General features: G+C 38.7%; 2 protein-coding genes and 1 long non-coding RNA gene across 4 annotated transcripts in view; 1 reads left to right on the forward strand and 2 right to left on the reverse strand.

The window, feature by feature from the left end:
* The window catches only part of LOC139809209 (tachykinin-like peptides receptor 99D), a 74,793-nt gene extending 64,029 nt beyond the window's left edge, over positions 1-10,764 (reverse strand). For both annotated transcript variants that reach the window (XM_071771949.1, XM_071771948.1), the window contains exon 1: positions 10,595-10,764. The gene's annotated coding sequence lies outside the window, so the exon portion shown is untranslated. The remainder of the gene's footprint in view (positions 1-10,594) is intronic.
* The window catches only part of LOC139809211 (uncharacterized), a 169,257-nt gene that overhangs the window by 66,778 nt on the left and 82,371 nt on the right, over positions 1-20,108 (forward strand). The gene's annotated exons all lie outside the window — the stretch shown is intronic.
* On the reverse strand, positions 16,518-19,733 carry Sply (Sphingosine-1-phosphate lyase). Its single transcript, XM_071798030.1, has 8 exons — positions 19,451-19,733; positions 19,119-19,263; positions 18,766-18,981; positions 18,480-18,688; positions 17,939-18,385; positions 17,618-17,856; positions 17,269-17,536; positions 16,518-17,194 (listed from the first exon to the last, which is right to left on the reverse strand). Exons 2-8 carry the CDS (start codon positions 19,255-19,257, stop codon positions 17,081-17,083), a joined length of 1,632 nt encoding a protein of 543 aa, XP_071654131.1. The 5' UTR covers positions 19,258-19,263; positions 19,451-19,733; the 3' UTR covers positions 16,518-17,080.

A 20,108-nucleotide genomic window follows, 5' to 3' on the forward strand; every position in this document is an offset into this window, starting at 1 on the left:
AGAGACGTGCTTGAAGGATCAACCCAACATAAATTTCGGCAAACACGAAAACACTTTCTTCCCATCTGCGAAAAGTCTCCCATCGGAATACGAATTTTTCACTTAACGGGATAATATCTCGGAAAAAGAAAGCTATATCTAATAAACCACAACATAGTAGTGATAGTAGCAACAATATTACGACATTCATTATCTCTTATCTAAGTTCGTCAAACTGTTAAAACAACGCGTAATGATGACCCATGACATTTCCAAGATATATTTTCCCCATAATCGTAGAATGACACTTATGAACTTTTGTCACTACGCCAAACACATTTCGGAACTCTTGGAAATTCGTACAGAGAATGTTAACTTACTTCTGCATATTTATACGGTCGGGAGTATCGAACAACGATACAAATATTATAAATAACGGATATTCATGAATCGCTAACACGCGGCATATGCCTGTGCATTAATTATGTATGTCGATAGCCTGCGGCATCAGAATATTGGGTCGCGCAAAAATAAAACGGAATAATATTTGTACCACCTTTACACGGTAAATATGTTTAGTTTATCGGGAAACAGTATATATTTCATTACATGCAAAAACAGATTGGAAAATAGGAAGTTTATATAGAAAATACTAATTTATTAAGTCGTTTTAATAACCTTGCGGTCTAGTGTTATATATATGCGACATTAATGAGGATGAATTCGACTTTAATGGATACACTTTATCCGTTTATATACCCTGAGAAAAATTTTCTGCTGTATTAGCAAATCATTTGTCACTATAGTGACAACAAACACTTGGTTTGTTGTAAGAGCTAATTAATTTAGCAATAGTAGCAAACCTTTTGTTGCAATAGCAAAAAGTTTGCTCTCGCAGCAAATCAAATGTTTGTTGTCACTAAATTTCTCTGAGTGATACTAGACGCAGAACATTTCATTTCTAGCCGTTCACATCGCTGTGACTATTTGTCATTCTGTTGCGGTGTATCGAGTCATATAACTCGCATGGTACATTGTTAATACATTTTTGACTAAATGAACATATATCGCACAAAAGTGCACCTAGCGGCGGATATTCGCGCGCAATTTGATTATTGAAGCGCGATTAATATGCAAGCGCGGTCCATTAGCGGTTCTAATTAAGCGGGGGTGGCTCTACGATTTTTCTAATGGGGACGATCACGCGTTAAAGCTAAGTTCACAGAAATTCATTACACCGCGGTTATCTCACCTCGATAATATTTGCCTGACCCGCCAACGTCCATTAGTTTATTCAATTTACAAAAGTAGGATTAACCGGCCGATTAAGTGCTTTGATGGCCAAGTGCGCACTCGTTGTTATCCGTTTATATCACCAGAAAGTTTGGTGTGGCAAAAGTAAATAGTTGCGGAGGGTTAAGGGCGCGGCCGGTTTACTCGAAACGCGCCAAGTTAGTGAAATTCATTTATGACATTAAAGTCCTTGATAATTTTACACGCGAAGCCGCGCAACCACGAAACCGTTCGAGTCACGGCGAATTTACGTGCTCCACGTGCAAGAAATGAACACTTACGCGCATATATAGCATATACATATGTGTGCATGTATATGTACGTCGCTCACAATTAGAATTTTTTATGCCTTAGCGGTGATATATGATCGTTAATTACATAACCGTCGGAATTAATTACGCGCGTAATTAATTATTTAATTAATTACTTGCATTTACGTATCTATATTGCTTTTTTTAAGGTAAATATTCATCAATTTTCGATTATCAAGAGAGACAATTTAATCTTAGGCGACTACGAGAAAAATGCACACGCAGAGGAAAACGGTGTCCTTCTCTTTTAGGGGAGGGTGTGTTTAGTGTAATAACGAAGACTGGTTTCGCTGATACGTGCTATCTGACTCTTCATTTTCAAGCTAGCACACGTACATATATGTATGGGCATACACACGGCAAATGTTCTGCAGAAATATAGTCTCAGAAGTATCGTAAATCTGTGTTTTATACCGATAAGTCGGTGACGAGTCAGAAGCGTTATTCTCACGAGTATAGTGAAATTTATTTTCGCCAAACTGCTACTTCAGTGGACGCGGGCGTTAAGAGAGCTTGGCGATAGTGTCATTTATTAAAGATTTTTTGAGATCGGGTTCATCGAATGCTCGGATTTTAATTTAAACTGAACCGCTTGAAATTGTGTGCTAAACAAACATGATTGAAGAAAAGGGTTCGGAATTTAGAGAGCAAATAATACACACCAAAGAACAAGTAAAAAATCAATACGAGTTGAAAAATAAGATTAATCGAAAAGTGAATCTTTTACGAGATATTTCATAATTTATGTCAGAACACAATAAAATATCTTGGATATGACTATCACAAAACATTCACTTTTTGATAATCTTATTTTTATACTTTTACATACAAAATGATGAAAAGAATTGCTTTATGTAAAAATATTTAAATGAAAATGCAAGCGAATTGTCTGTATTATTAAAACAGAAAATTATTTCTATCTCTAATAATTTTATTTAATCTGAATTTTTTTATTCTTACATTTTGATTAAACAATTTTTATTCATTATGAATGGATACTATAAATTTTGAATCGTGAACTTTCTTTTAAATGTAAAAGCATAATATTTATTTATAAAATATAAATATTCATTTATTTCTAATTACTTAGATTATTAATTTTTCTCATAATCTTTAATTCTCTTAAATTTCTGAACAGCGCCTCAGACCACCAAGTTTTTATTAATTAATATCCGAAATATTCTGTAATAATAATAATATTTTGTAAAATATCAGCGAAACTCAAACCTGACGTATTTGTACTATCCAGTTTCAAATTTTCAGGAAATATATATATCATTACGCACCGAAATTACGTGTACATCGATAAATTATCCAATTAACATGTATGGGAAATAACAACGAGCCAAATAACATGTTACTTCATCTATGACTAACTGACTTGGCGTTAAATGCTGATGGTTACCCTAATTTAAAGCCAATTGTGTATCATATTCCTGTATCACCCGCGATATGTTAGCTCAGATAGCTAACACACTCATAAATATGTACCTGTCCCTAACGTAAATATATACCTTGCGCCTCGAGCGAAATCCGCAGCACACGAACTGCACGATATATTAGCCTGGATTCGCTCAGATAATAAGATTTATTACCAGCCATCGCCCCGACCTTCGTCAAACTTCCGTACTTCCACTCACCCACACACACACACACACACATATATACTCATCTTTATCAACCCTCTGACCAAGGTATACGCCCCATAGCATGCTTTCGATGATTTGCTTCTCTTGACCATGTCACCGAAAAGACAGGGGCCGTCATACTCTTCGCCATTTAATGCTGTTTACTGCATATTTCACCGCCGGTGCAGGTCCGTCTTTAGGATTTATGGACGCGCATACTGATCCGCGCGCGACGCGTACGACGCGAGCTGTTGTCGAATGCGAAACGGCCGCATTAAATTTGACGATGTCGTTCGCGTTTAATCGCCGATCTGCCGTCGCTGCTAACCAGAAATCAGGAGAGGACCGCAACCCTCGCCCATTCCCCCGCGGTCACGCGTGATGCGCGTTAAACTCCGAATCTCCGCCAAGTTTCAGCAACTATATATCGCTGAATTAAATTCACGTCTTCCGCTTGGGGAAAAGTGTGCTGTTTAATATTTTGCGCCGCGACGTGGTGAGCCACCACTCGATATAAATTTTGAAAGAGAATCTGGATGGAAAAGTAACTCGCCTTTTTGCGCGTCACGAGGGAAAAAACCGCGAAACTCTAAGCACATAAAATTCCACGCTCGTTGAGGACTGTAATAATTTTCTTCGTACGGCAATATAAGAGATCTCTTAATTACTTCTAATTTTAAATTCACAAAGCGGTCGGTTTTAAAGCGTAGTCCGGACATTTATGATGAAAAATTTATGATAAAATTTTATATGGAAAATTAGATCTTCTTTCTAAAAAAAAAACCCCTTGTCTCTTTTAAGATGATATTAAAATATGAACGCCCGGGAATTAATGTTAACGTCACCTAAACGTATACACTTGTTCCACATCGAAATCCCTCAAATATCTATTGTCTTCTGTTACACGGTAAAACCTTAATCAATCATTCCGCGGATTGCAATAATTGTATGGGAAATGAACAATTATAATAACAGGCTGTTTGTCTTGTCGCTGACTGACGAACAATCAATTAGCTGAAGATTTTTAGGCCATCCATCGAGTAAATATGGCAGTATAATCGAAAATTTTTGCCGAGCGAGAGGTGAATTCATCAAAGGATCGTTAAATTAAAGCGGATGCCCTATAGCTGTATCAATCAACCCCATCCGGCCGTGAACCTCCGCAATTAATCATGTCATGCAAGACACTAAGTCAACGTTAGCACGAAAATGCTAAGGAATTAATACACCATTTCTCTTTATTCGCCGACGTTGTAAGGGTGTCGCACGTGTTAGCTTTCGAAGACACGCGACAGAGTGGAACCTTTATGATCGACCAGATGCGGCTTGCGATTCTCCTGTGTCGGGGATTCTCGTCGTATCAATGAGAGTCAAAGGCCGCGACAAAGAAAATTCTTCTCGATACAAAAGCACCGGGGAGAATTCCTCGCCGTTCTCGGCATCTCTCGCTCTATACGCGAGACGCGCTTTTTATTACCGCCGTCGACTCGATACCGATAGGGCTGCTGCTCCTTTTTATGCGCTTTGTGTGCACTTTGCGAGCGATCCCTCTTCTACCTTTCGCCCTGCTTCTTTTCCAACTTTGTTCTGTTCCTAGCTGTGTTCGATGTTTCTCGCTGTGTTCGACGTACCTCGATTATTTATGCAGTTTGAAGATTGAATTCCGTTGCCGCGCGCGCGCACGTGTATGTAACCCGCGCCACAAATCATGCAAAATTTACATTTTCCGTTACGGTAACGTCATTGCAGTCACGTTCGAGTTGGCGTATTGTTAGAAGAGGTAATTGTCAATGGATGTTGCACCGTTAATCATTCTATATATATTACACACGTCAAAAATTAATATAAAACAATTACAACGAAGATTATTATTTTTATTTTTTACAATTTCCTGTGGGAAATCTGTAAAAGCGCACGTGACGGGTAGAATATTCGGTACCTATTGCGCATTTGGTTAAAGACCCGAGGCGTAATGTTGAATACATATAGAAACATCTGAGCCCAAGTGAATCCGCGGCGGGTCAGGCAACCGATAACGAATGGAACTATAATTCATCCGGTTAATGCAAAATCCGTAGATTCACCATAACCGAGACTTTGCTTCGCGGATTTATCGACAGTCTCCCCCGCCGCATATGTCACGGTGAATTTGCGATTGGATAATCACGTTTTAATATCGCTCGCCACACGTAGCCTGAATATACTTCGGGACCAAGCGGACTGCAGTGCTCGATTTAATCGCGGACCACATCTCAAGTAATCTGACTCTACTGTTTGATATCGGGTATTGAATTTCCTCACGTTTCATTTATCGTGCTTATTAAATTGTTCAGCGGCGATAGGGATTGACGTGTGGAACGGAGAAAGAGGGAGAGAGGGGGGAGAAAGGGAGAATGCTTCTTTAGAAATACAGACGCAGCAATATTTCCACTCGCACTTCGATAAGGTTCATACATTTTATTGTGGCTGCCGGTATTTATTAGCGCCCGTTATATCTCCGGAACAATTGCTCTAATTTTTGTAGTCGGATACCAAGAGAATGCGTTGGCGTATACTAATTGCCTCAGGAAATTCGTGTTATCTCAGGAATCCTCAACTTTCTGCGTAACATTCCCTAAATAACTATACTTGGCTATTCCATTCTCGCGAATTTTCTTGCGCAAGCAGGTAATGTTAGCGATACTATATTTGCTTTCGCGTTTGCCTTCGGTGTTTCTTCCGTGTCCTGAATGCTTGATGATTACTGCGCATTTAGCTTTACGCTTATACGCGACGTTAGGGAGGGCAATAAGTCCTCACATATGTGCCCCTCTAGAATTGCTTGTTTCGTCCTAAGTTCATCCTAACTCAACGTTTTCCCTCCGTTTTATTTCACGGCGAGCCCAATTACAGTGTTTACATCCCTTTTATCTTTAATAGCTCTCGTATAAAACGATCTGTCCGTCCGTTCGAAGAAAAGGAGACTTTGCGAGATTTAAGCGCAGGAAGTTTAGCGTGAATAAAATGCAGGAAAGAGCTCATGCACTCGCAGATGTGCACAATGCCCCGTGTCATTTCTTTGCCTTAGGAGCAAACTGCGTTGTATTAACTTCCAAAACTTCCGCCGTTCCTTAGTCGTAAATCGTGCATAAAACGAGAGCGTAAAGCTCGAGTTTAATTGTTTTACAGGACGCCATATTTTTATTAAGTCAACCGACTGCGAAATTTGAAGTTTCATGAAACAGTATTACGACGTAGGCAACTTTCCAGCAATTCAGTTTCGAGTTCTAAATGAATTTTTAAGTTATAACGCGAGCATTATGCGTTTCTAGAACGAGGCAGTTTGAAACATTTATTTTCATACCCGTGTCGTGACCAGGATTTGAACTTTCACAACTTTATTTAAGTAGATTAACAAGATTTCGCGGTCTTACCCGCTCACGCACGCGACAGACAATGGTCTTTCTATAATTTAATAAAATTGGCTCGAAATCGGATTTCAGATTTAACCGTGTCAATCGCTGGAACCAGTCTATCCAGCCTGAAATCCCTTTGAATCGCCGTACACGCCGCATAATTCATGATCGACGTGCGTAGATGCGTTTGATCGCATAACAGCGCAGCTGCAATTTCACAATCCGACGAGGAGGAGGATGTCGCGTTGATCTCGTCGAACATGTCTCTTTTTTCTCAGTTCAACGAGACGTCGTATCGGCGAGCTGCTGCTCGTCAACGTCGGCAAACGGTCGGGCTCATGCCAATCATTGCCCGTCGCGGTTGATTGTCGAACGCGAAATTTCATCGGTCTCTTTCGAATACCCGCCCCGTCAGCAGGTATACGCGTTCATTCGGGCCCCCGACACGTGCCCCCCTGAATTTGCGGGCCGCGCGCGTGCCTGAAAGCTGGCCCGCAAGAATTATAATCTACGAACGAGGGGCATCTCGCCGCGGATATTAGCGGCGATCGTTTCCTCTACACCCGGTCAGCGCGCTTAATCGCGTCACGTTCCCGTCCTCATCCTCTTTTCTGGTTTCGCGCGCTCGTGCCGATGCATGCATCGGACGATCTTGCGACATTAAACTACACCGTATAGCGAGGAACTATAATGATCGTCTTACTATGGGCGTTGTCGACGGATACGTATAGGTGCCTGAAGCAACCATCGACCGGGTAAATTGCTGGGCAAAAATTTATGCACGCGTGACACCTGAGCTATGTGCGAAATTAATAGGACGCAGTAATGTAACACGTGTGGTTTGCATCAATACGCTAATTTCGTAATATCGATCCGTATTTCATAATTTAATATCTTCTAAGCTTCTCGTATATATAATGTCTCTCAAGAGATTAATTTGTCTAATCAGTGCCCTCCAGATTCCCACTAATATTCTAATCAGAGATGAATCAATTTCAATGCTTCGTTAAGACGTTTGATGAGATTTAGCAATCTAACTGACTGAAGGTTAGTTCGATATCGAATATCTGAGAGTGTATATATCTTTGTTGTTTACGTGTAGTCTTGCAAGAGCGGTTATGTGATAGCGGTGTAAGAACTGTGCGAAGAACACGCGGCTATCCGTATTTATAGCGGAGCTTGAACACATATTTATAAAAGTCTTCCAGAATTTATAGCTATATCTTTCCGACGGATACAGCATGATCTCCCGCGAAATCAGTTGTATTAACATTAGAGCGGCTAGAGATCGGACGTTGTTCATGAAAAATTCAGAATATTCCGCGGAACACGGAGAGAGTAAAGCCCTACTTAATATAAATGTCGCGTTTTACAGAATGTAATTCTCCTCTTTTTCTTGAAGCAGTCACGTCTTTTTTATATTTTATAGTCCTCGTAACAAGATTTTGTACTCTTCAAACATGATTGTGTTACGGTTTCTTCGGCGAAACGCCTCGATGACATAAAGTCGCGTCATTATAGCGACGAGGAGATTTTCCGATGTAAAAAGAAAAAAACGAGGCACATTATATATTCCATTTAGAAAGAGCACTAAACAAAACTTGAGAAACATGGTAACGCAGACAATAATGTTACTGAAACAGCTGGCACTTTTAAAAACATAAAATGTAACCGCCTGATATGCAAAACGTAATGCAGCACATTTTTTTGATGGAGCAATTTAGTATTTGCATGGCGCAAATTGTTAATGTCATTATCTTTACAGAAAATTACGTACCATACCACGTAATTAAATACGATATCGCGTTCGCGATACGGTATTTCACTCCGCGCCGCATTTATTCATGCAGTAAAAGTTATGCATACTGATGCTCCGTTTCTAGAACGCATCCGCTGCGATGAAGTTTTTGCGACTGAATATCAAAGCAATTTAAGGGGATGCAATAGCGCGATACGTGGGTATCTAATCTGGAGGATACTAATTTCAAAAAGAGCCTTTTCGTGCAATCGATAACATATGTCCGCGAGCACCGTTCATACTCTTTCAGAGCTCATTACACGATTTTAAAAGTCCGTTACGAAATGTTGAATGCCATGGCGCACTCCCATTTATTTATTTTTTCATTTTGGCGCTATTGACGCCGTTAAACATCACGTTGCTGCAAATAAAGCCTATCCACGATCAATATCATCTGCCGCACGTATGAAGAGTCTCTCTGTTTCTTTTTTTTTTTTTTAATATTCTCTTAATAAAAAATCGATAGCTGTCATTACAGCAATGTCATTACGACAATGAAAGCCGATTTTAATTTTAGACATCGTACATACCGCGCGACGCACGATACGTTTTTTAATTAATTAGCGCGGACAATTGGGAGTTGGCGATTTATAGAGGCGTAATATATATAGTTCGGCGACTATTAAACGTCATCCGCCCCAAATCGAAGGCATTATTAAATACTTGTAACGCATGCGCTTGACTGCCGATCGTAAATTGCATAATTACCGGCTCGCGCGCGCGACTGCATTGCGCTCCGAAAATTCGCACCCCGTCACGCTCCGTCGATTTTCATTAAATAGTGTCGGCGCGCATCGCGATTTTCTCGATCGCGTGATTTTCAGCAGCCCGGTTTCGCGTGCACGCGCGCGGATAGGAAGGCTTATCGTATTCATTCCCGTTAATCAAAGGTCACATTATGCGATAAAGCGACAGGATGTTGTATTACTACGCTTACGGATAATGTAAACGCGCGAAACTTACATCAGCGCGAACTCCAGTTTGATAAGTTATGAAGTATGTATATAAACAAGAAGCCATCAGGTTTGTCTGCGTTACTATCAAAATTACTGTCGAGAAATTAAAATTCCGACGGTGCATTTTCCTAATAGCAGTTTGCCGCTAGTTTGAATTAAAATTCACCAAGTTCCGGTGTTGATAACTGCGCGCGATGACGCATTAAAAAGTTCTCGACGTGCTAATGTGACATTAACAGTCCTCGGTTTTTTGCCTAAAACGTGCGGCGTTTGTTAATTGTACAAAAGTATTTTACTTGTAAAATTACATAAAGTACGAGACGCCGTTTGCAAGTAATTAAGTTAAAACAAAGTTTCCGAAATCGGGAAACGGATTGTTTCGAGAATTCGACTCTAATTTAATTTCGCGTATTAATTTTTCCTTCACTCTGCATCTTCATCCCCTTGAAAATAAAACTGGATGGTCCTAAAACTTTTGTTTCCGCATAATACGCGGGTTAAAAATTTTATCTGACTCCGCGAACAGTCGTTTTTGCTCGCTTTATAAGCTTTTCAACTTAATTTAATGAGGCGATTAAATTTTCCATAGATTTTCGACAAAGAGCAAATTATCGTAATAGCAATTACTGACTTTCGAAGTTGTTGTCGAAAAAAATAATGAAGACAAACGATACTTTTTATTCCTTGAACGACCGCTATTTTTCGCGTGACTTGCGAATGTGCCCCGCCGAGAGGCCCGTAAGTAAAAAGTTTGCGCGCAAAGTATATCAGGGAGACATTTATTGCGGGTTCTTATATCTTTTATATCTTTTCGTCATTAGGGTGGAATTTTAATATTTTCATCATTAGAACACCGTCAGGGTGGATCAACGTAAAACTTATCACTGTTAAAGGCTGTCGTTTTCTCCAGCGCTGTTCTTACTGCACCATTAAATGCAGCCCTCGTGTCGATGGTACGCGAGCGAGGGCACTCGATGGGTACTCTCGATCTCCGCGAAACGATAAAGGCTGCCAAAACTAAAGTACTCCCGTCGGCGTCGTCGCTAATGGACGCTAACTTAAGACGGCGAGGGGGGTGAGATTTTCCAGCGCGCTGCGGTTAATCTTGGTTACCGTTCTCCACTTTGCACTTCCTCCCCTTCTCCTTCTCTCCCTCCCTCTCTTCTTTCAAATCGAAAGCGCGTCTCTGCTTCACGCCGCAAGTGCACGCACTTGAAAATAATTGAAAACTCACCGGGAATTAAACCCCAGGACCGGGGGGATGGGTTGGGGAACGCCGATCCTCGATAGTATCCCTCGCGTTCACGCGTTTACGACATATGCGTACGTGCAGGAGTGCTCTGTGCGCGACGGAATTATAAGGGTTGGACGGTCGCAACGGGTCGCGCGCCTCCACGATACTGGCCGGCCGTCTCGCGGCACTCGCCTCGCGACGCCGGCAGCCCAGAGCGCGTACTCCAGACGCCGACCTATCGCGGCCCGTCGACCAAACTCGGGGTCCACCGCCGATGGTTCCCGTGCCGCCGATGGGCTTTTCACCATCGAAAGCCGCGAAAGTCTCTACCGGAAGCGGGAGCCGACAATATACGCAATATCGTTTGCAGGAAGCGTATCCTCCCCGAGAAAGAGTGTGCAAAGAGAAAAAGAGGGCTCCCTCTCTGGAGACGATCTCGCGTCGTCTTGAGACCAAAATGTCTCTCTCAGCGTCGCATTGGAGCGAGTAAATGTGTAAAATTTTACGCACGTGTATGGGCGTGGGATTTATAGAATTTATAAAGATTTTTATCTTTCTACTTTCTCAATCGAAACATTGCCGTTAGTTTGCGTAATATGTGACATAATTCCATGTCATACCCGATCAATTTATCGACAGTTAAGTGTCGATGTATTTTTTGGAGAAAGTTTTTCCAATTTTGCACTTTAGGCGATATCGACTGAAGCATACTGCTACCATTGATATAGAGACAATCCGGAGCGCTGTATTTGCTCATCAAACTGCAGATTTAAATATCGAAAATTACGAATTTTCACAGAAAAATTATATTTACTTATCGTTTTTACTATCTATTATCTACTATTTTGACCGTATATGTACATATATTTTTTCAATCCTAATTTGACGTTTTAAATACACCGTTTATATTTCAGTAGCTTTAGAAGATAGTTGATGAGAATATAAATGTAATTTTGTGATGCTATAAATATACCGGTACTTAGAACGCGCATACAAATAAAATGGCTATCGACGTCTTCGATTTCTTTTTTGTTGGCGTTCGCAATCGAAGACGATAAATTGCTAATTCGGCAGTGAAAGTGTTAACCTTTAGACTACACAACGGCCATTCGTTATACAATACTGATTTTGTAACGAGTTGTTTGATTGCTTACGACAATCCCATTTATATGCATTAAAATCATACCTATGTGACTTTTCTCCTGCTGCCTGCCACTCAATTTTACGTCGGAATTCAATCTCGAGTTTGTCGATTGAACGTGTGCGTTTTATTCGCTTTCCAACCCCTGTGGGATATATCAATCTCTCAGTCAATAATTTTTATCTACCAAAGAGTTATTTTGTATCTGTCTGTGAGCAATAAAAACTATTTTTATTGTACCTTGAGATAAATAAGATATTTCTTAACGTGCCTATTACAGCAAAATAATTGCTCACAGTTTATCATTCGAACTCAACGCTATTTAAAATATTTCCGAAATTTCTTGTGTAATCGAAGTTGTATAGAAGATTTATCGAAGTCATCTGTATAGTCAAAGTTCATATACATCCTTATTTTTTAATTTATACATTAACGTTTCGAAATGCTGACAAATTGGCATTCAGGAAACCGATGTATTACCAACGTTGGTAAGTCACATTTTCCAAAAAATTGACCCGCCTGTATAGGGAGTGACATGCGAAATATCGTCTTCAAACGCTCACGTGATTGGGAAAAAATGCCGACCATAACTCAATATAGCAGTGCGAGGGAAAGGCGTGCGTTTGTGATTTATTACATGAGAAAAACACGGAGCTTTTTCTCACTTCTTGAGGGAAATTATATTTGTGTATTTTAATACTACATACCGAGAGGGGTCGTTAACTGGATTAAATGGATTTGGAATAATTAACAACCTTTCAAATTGATGTTACAACCGTGGCATAAGGACTACCGTTCTCTGTATGCCGACTGAAATTCAGTTGCAATAAAATTTGACGGTGAACTCCGACGGAATAAAAACGTTGCATGCGAACCAGACGGTAATTACGCGCGACACATGCGTTTCATAACGATTCATTGTTTTATGAAATAGCACAGCTTTTAATGGCTCTGCAATTCCGATGGAACGCACTCGTATAATGGAATATAGGTGTATACTGTAATCATATAAATGCTGCGATCTATTTTAGGACTAGATTAGACGAGATTGTGTATTCATTTAACGTTAAACAAATACTCATCATATTTTCGAGTCATACCTTCGAGGAATTGTTGTAATTTTACGCAAAACTCATATATATGCCGTATATATCGCGCATATGAGTTTTGATAAAATAAATTGTGATAAAATTATCTATACAATTGATTCCATTTCCGTCGAATTTTGTATCGCCACCGTACCACCGTAGCGGAACGCACGTTTTTATTGATCCATTATCACATTATCTAATAGAAACAATAGAGCCGACAATTTGGCTTCTCATCGCGTTGCTATATAAGCGCAATTTTACTCACCGGACATTTAATATTAACTTAAAGTTCCGAATGCGTTTTTGCATTTGTTGTTGACAATACAACGTAATGAGAGAATTAATGTCTCATATCTGGATTTCCATGCGTGAAACTGCTGTAATAATTTCTAAAAATTTAAAAAGGCTCTGTCTTACCATCGTTGATTCATACACAGATGACATTTCAATTCATTGCATATTCACAAGTGACGGAATAAGTTTTCCTAATAACGAATAATAACGGAAAAGCAATTTACCTCGATGAAAACATGAAATGTTCTCCGCAAGCGCCCACACTATTTAGGTCAATAAAAATATTCTAGAATATTAATATAAATTGAAAAGAAAATGAAAGAAAGAGAGGGGATAATAAATATGTCGCGTTCCACGTATATTATTTAAAATATAGATAAAAAGTGAGTAAGCAAGAATGCGGAAATAAAACGAATATTAGTATTTGTTTCTCATCATTCCCTCTTCTCTTTCCTGATACTATTTCACGTATTTCGCTTCTTCATGTCATATGCAACGCTGTAAATATGTATCTGTGGTATCTCTCTCTCTCTTTTTTTGTTTTAAAACGTGTAACTTAAATGACAGGTCATATGTGTGGCGAGATCCGTGGGCGAGATGGATCTCATGGTGTCGCGTATTTGCGGAATTTTTGTCGCGTTTCAACCGTACCCTCTAATTACACGGATAATTGAATTGGCGAAAAAAAGTACGGCCAGGATTATACCGGTCGACGTATGGCGAGCTCGCGATGATTGGAATATTTTCAATTACTTATGCACACAGCGCTTTCAATTGTCACTTTGACTGAATGAACGTTCAGCCAATTACAGTGCAGACGTAATATTGAAATGACACGATCACTGGCACACGCGTCAAAAAGAAAATAGAAAAACAAGTACGGTTGAAAATGCATAAACGGCCGTAAATCCCGCTATTAATATAATGACACATGTAACGACTCGCTGTCGTTTGTTATATAAGAGAGTCATTTTACAAAATTAATAGGTTGTCGCGTTTAATGAAATAAAGCTCTCACGTTCGAAGTTTGTTGAGTTTTTATCTGTTTGAGAAATTCATTGGCTGAATCCCGGAACATTACGATCGAGTTCCAGTAAGTTTACGTACCGCTCTACGAGAAATAGTAATAAACGTGCACAAACACGCGCGATTCGTTCGAAACTAACTGTGTTTGCTACTTGTGTCTCGTGTGATTTATGTAAATCGAGATGTAACTAAAAACTGAGCCAAAGTCTTTCGAAAATACGATTTAATCTTGCGTAATTGATATAATATAAAGAATTATCTCGCGTAATTACGCTTGCCGGTCCCGTACAACTTAATCTTTTATCGTCGCTTGCGTTCTTGCTCTTTTAATTATGTTCCTTCTCAGAGAAAAGAAATGGACTAAATTTTCTTCAATTAACAGTTATGAAAAGGAATTCTCTGAAGCGGTAGTGGAAATAAACGGCGTAACAATTACTGATGGCTAGCTCCGATCCGAACAATTATATGATCCAATCTCTTCAGCAGCTAGAAAACATCAATCGTATTCCGTTCGCGGATATTTCTGAATAATTAGGAAGTGTAAAAAAAGCTTTCATACGTTTTTACCCAATTTGCAATACCTTGCTCCGTATAAAATTGCAGGGTTAAAAGAGGGGGCGAAATAACAATGCGTCGGTATATAAGTTCGTTCAAAAATACATGAAAAGCAGAGCGAAAAGTTTTTCGCGGGATTTCCTCTCGGGTCGCGCTCATTTTATAATTGAATCAATTATACGCTTCATTATTTGAGGCGCCCGTGAATCGTCGTCCGTTTTCGATTCTTTGAATCCGACGCACCGAGAAAAATACTTTATCACCGTCCCTCGTAGTGTGACGTACGAACTTTCCGCAATATGGTTTTTCTTCTCTTATTTTCACCCGGGCAGGGTTATACATAGATATCAGTATTATTCCAGATTGTTCCGACGTCAGAGAGACGATGTTAACCGTACCCCCAACTTTGCTGAGGGAGAGCCGTTATTTCGGGATGAAACGGAGCTCGTGAGAATCGCGTATTTGTCACCCATATAATATAAGTCGTGTGAAAAATATTATCCAGTAGGAAGAAAGGATACATACACATATACGTATATATAAAACTTCATTTGCAATTTATCATTTTAATATTATAGCGTTGACAAATAAAACCGGGGGCTAATAAATAACACACTCTTGTTACGTAAAGTCTTTGTTATTAATCTGTGTCGTAGCTTCTTTCGAAAATATTTAAATTCAAGCACGTTCTACATTTATATTATCGTGTATCGTGTGTCCTGTAATTTGTTTTCGAATTAACGCGAGAATAATTTCTACGTTTGTCGTACACTCAGCGCTGTGCTTGCCAATGCTGAAAATGATCAAATTTTATTTTTTCTGAAAAAAGCAATAACGAGAGAAGCCGATATAAACGATAGCGATATCCGGCGAGGTCACACGTCGGCATTTGGTATCTCATAACTACTTTCACGCATACGATAAAATATTTCTCATACCAAGGCATATTGATATCGCCCAAGTATGTTCCTAATAGAGGAAACCGACGCAGTGTCCTGTTTATTCGAGTTTTGCCATCAAATATATATACCAAATTTATATATATATATATATATATATATATTATATATAATTTAAAAACAATACTACAATTAAATCTTTTCGATATATCAAGTCAACATTAGAAAAATCATATCTGCTTATTAAACTTTCACAACAATCGTCTCGCCGCTTAATTCTGTTAGCCCTTTCCAGAGTTTTTTTTAATATAATTATTATTTTCTTATTAAACCAAAATTGATTGAAAAAAACATGTTAAGAAGGATTCGAGAAAGACAAAAATCTATATAGCTGTTTTATAATTGGATCTAAAACGGTCAAAGATCTGAAACGCGATTCTGAGCTGTCGCCGGTATATACGCACATACTTAATATATATTCTTTAAAAGATTCATGGAGAATAGAAACAATTTAATTATGTCTTACTTCCTTCTTATCTCTTTCTCTCTTTCTCTCTATTCTTCCAACGTAATTACGTGTGGTCATTAAACCGCCGCAATTTTCTTAATGCAATCTAAAGAAGTAGATCGGAAGAAAGGCGGTCTGAATAGGAAAGTAGATCAAGAATATCGTGAAAGAGCTGCTTTAACGTATTTATCTAAGGGATTTGGCGGAAGTGAGTTTTAAAAATTGCAAAAGAAATTTTATCGGAATGAAATATGATCAACGTTAATGCATCGAGGACATCGATCAATATATAAAAAAAAGTATAGTAGTAATAATTTAAAAAAAATGTAAGTTATTTATTTCAAGATAAATTAAAAATACTCGTGTTGCCTTCTTATAATCTAAATATACTAATATCATTAATACATAGTAAAATAATAAATTGAAATTTATTATCTCTTTATACACATTTTAACATTAGTTAAGATATATATATATAAAATGCATAATTCTATGATGGCATAAGTTACAAAAATTTCTACTATCAGTCTATTCTTTTTCTGAGATGTTGTAAATAATTTTCCAGCAATTATACGTACGTTTTTCCTACGTAAATTAGAAAATATATAATCAGTCTTTAATTTATATACAAAAACAAAGTTATATTTTCTTTTTAGTTAATATAACAATATATTATAGAAATATTGATATCTCTATTTGAATTACTAACTTTTAATATATTATATACAATATAAAAAAGACCGTTTTTATTTTATTTTAATAGAAATATTTGCTCATAACGTCATAACACACATATTACTTTAAATATTTGTTTAACGCGTTCTTACACAAATATTCACCTCTCTACTAAAAAAAGTTAATTGTAGAAAATATATGTTTGAGCTTTTCATGTTCAGTCGCGTAGAAAATGTATGCACTTTATATTTTCATTGTAATAATATATCAAAATTACATTTTTTAGAAGATATGGGATTATTCATGTGTTTCATTTTCTTCGGTGTAGTACATGGAATCCAAAAAACATCTTGTAAAATCGCCGACCACACTTCGGTCCGGGATGCTTTGACTCATTCCGTACATTGCAAGCTGAAAAATATCACATAACAATTGGTATTTTGAAACGTAAATCTATTTATAAATTTTTATTTTGCTGTTTTTACCTTTCCTTCCACTGGAGTACTTCGGCTTTGCATAATAATTTCCAGTTCCGTATTAACATCCTCTAAAAATTCATCGGCAACTCCTGGCTCAGTATGTACATGTGTAATGCAAATGTGTATACCGCTAGGGAATTGTAGCGTATTCAAATTCCATCCCTTGCCACTGAGAGCTTCCGATAGTCTGTAGATGTGAAAATCATTGGAACCGATTGCAATGACAGATGTTGCTGGTGTGCCAAACACAAAAATTCCATTCATTTCCCTCAACCTACGAATCAATTCAATTTTTAAAAATCGGTATATCATTAATATTTTAAATCGATATAAATGTATCTTTGAGATTGCTTACTTTCGTTCGATATATCTGGTAGTTTCAATGATTTTTTTAGTGGATTTCACATATTCGTCGTGTCCATAGAACATTAATGTCGACCAGCAAGTGGCTATAATACCACCGGCTCGAGAGCCACTGATGGTTGGTGACCCGTAAATACCTCCGGGCCAATTCGTTGTTACGCAGTACTGATAATGTCGGTATTCCTTGTTTCGATAAAGGATCAACGAAGATCCTTTCGGAGCATATCCGTACTGAAAAAAGACATCACATATGGTCTACATGCTTCAAGCAACATGTGTAAACTTATATATCGTATAAATGTCAGATAAATACCTTATGGGTGTCAGCCGATATGCTGGTCACGCCGGGAAGCCTGAAGTCAAAGGGTGGTAAAGGAAAACCAGCATCAGACATAAAACATGCTAGAAAACCGCCTAGACAGGCATCCACATGAACGGGTATACCGTATTTTACCCCTAATTTAGATATTGCCTCAATATTGTCCAAAGTTCCGTAAGGAAAGTTTGGCGCCGAGCCTACTAACATGATTGTATTATTTGTAATTGACTTTTTCATAGTTTTGATGCAAACTGTAAAACTGTGCTGATTGACAGGTACGGAACGTATTTTTATGTTTAAGTATTGCGCGGCTTTGTCAAATGCTGCATGAGCGGTAACTGGCAGAACTATCTCTGGTTTTCTGATGCCCCTGACTTCACGAGCATAATCCCTGTATGCTTTACACGCTAATAAAATTGACTCCGTACCTCCGGTGGTCATCTAAAAATCATGGATTAACTTAACATGTTGCATCTTAATACTTAATTTATATAATTCTGTATAAATTATAGAAAATAATAGAGAAGCTACTTGCAGTTCCACAAGATGCTTTGTCTCCATTAAACAAGTGGCAGGCAATCCTGACTACTTCTGCCTCCATTTTACAAATGCCGGGGAATACATCAGGATGAAGTGGATTTGTATAAGATGCCAAAGCGTATACCTCGCCCATTAACTCCGCAAGTTCGCTGTTAGTTCTATAAACTGCACCTGATACACGACCTCCTTTCCAATCGTAGTCACCTAATAGAAAAGGAGCGAAAGTCAAATTACAATACAAAAATTTCTAGCAAGGCAATGGCAAAGTTAATTAGTCTTACCCAGATGAATAAACTCATTTATTAAGTTCTTGATGTTCTCATTTTTCAATCCACTTTTGGGAAGCTGCACAATGAACTTAGAGTCCTTGAGTCTGCGTATGACATCCTTTTCGAAGTTTTCATTAATATCACCTAACTCTTTACTTATCCTGTCTCGCACCGAGGGAATATAACGAGCTAGTCTGAACAGCTGTTTCTTGCCACGTTCTAAAAGGCCTGTGCAACATACGTGGTCTGATAACAATAACTTTGATAAAAATAACTTTATCGAAAAAGAACTAATAACAATATAGTATAATTATTACGATTGGCTTATATATGGAAAAAAATACCTTCAATACTGCAATACTTACTCTCATCCTGATAGATAAAATTCCACAGCCACACTGTAGCGAGGGTGGCTGTACTCGTCATAGCTGCTATTTGCCATGGTTCTTTGTTTTGAAACAAATTGTTTATGGACCCCGGTATGGTACTCACATAGCAGTGCATATTTGTCTAAAAACAATGCATCATTAAATGCATGTTAAATACGACACACGTTGACGCTATATAAAACTGTAAACGCGCGTTGACCGAAACGCCTATTAAGTACATCAAGCCAGGCTATTATGAATGAACGTGAAGACCTTGAACTTGGTTAAGCATCCATGACTGAGGCTCGCTTAAATAATTTCACGCTCACCTGAATTTCTGTTTTCCGGCTGGCTGTTAGCGGCGCGGATACTCCGTAATTTCTGTGGAAATGATCAAATGGAATGACTCGGCGTTTTCCACGTATGTACACCCGAGATAACGCAGTCCGCAGCAACGATGCGCACCACCGGCGAGATATCGAGGAACACGGTAGAGTCTCGAGCCAATCGTATCTTCCGAACGTCAACACCGAGCAGGCGCTGCATGAGGCACTGCTGAGTGCTGATCTTTTCCGAGAGTCCACGCTTGAAAGACCCGTCACGCGCTAACGCCCTCTCGGCAAATAATGCGGTTGCGACGAGAAAGAGAGACGAGAGACAGAGAGAAAGAGAAGGAGAGAAAGAGAGGAGCGATTTTTAAATAGATACTGCTGGAGAGGGAAAAACAGGCTGTTTATGCGGAAGAGAGAAAAAGGTCATAAATGATGGATCTCGCGACATATTGCAAAATTGACACCTTTTTACATTGATGTCAAATCGGAATAAATAGCTTCCGAAATAGCCGCGTGCGATGACACAGCATTTATACTGAAATCTCCGTTTATCGGACTTTCACTTTATCTTCACGATTGCTTCGTAAATAAGGCTCGCGATCATAAGTGCCCCTATCGTCGGAGATAGTACAATATAATCGGTCAAAGTCGTCCC

The sequence above is a fragment of the Temnothorax longispinosus genome, chromosome 2 (assembly GCF_030848805.1).
Source record: "Temnothorax longispinosus isolate EJ_2023e chromosome 2, Tlon_JGU_v1, whole genome shotgun sequence".
NCBI lineage: Eukaryota > Metazoa > Arthropoda > Insecta > Hymenoptera > Formicidae > Temnothorax > Temnothorax longispinosus.

What these genes read in the sequence shown, in the direction of transcription:
- Sply (XM_071798030.1), bottom strand. Translation starts at nt 19,257, where the DNA reads ATGCACTGCTATGTGAGTACCATACCGGGGTCCATAAACAATTTGTTT. An exon ending in TTTTATCTATCAGGATGAGA is followed by an intron (nt 18,982 to 19,118) that starts GTAAGTATTGCA and finishes TATGTTGCACAG; the next exon opens with GCCTTTTAGAACGTGGCAAG. An exon ending in AAATGAGTTTATTCATCTGG is followed by an intron (nt 18,689 to 18,765) that starts GTAAGACTAATT and finishes CTTTTCTATTAG; the next exon opens with GTGACTACGATTGGAAAGGA.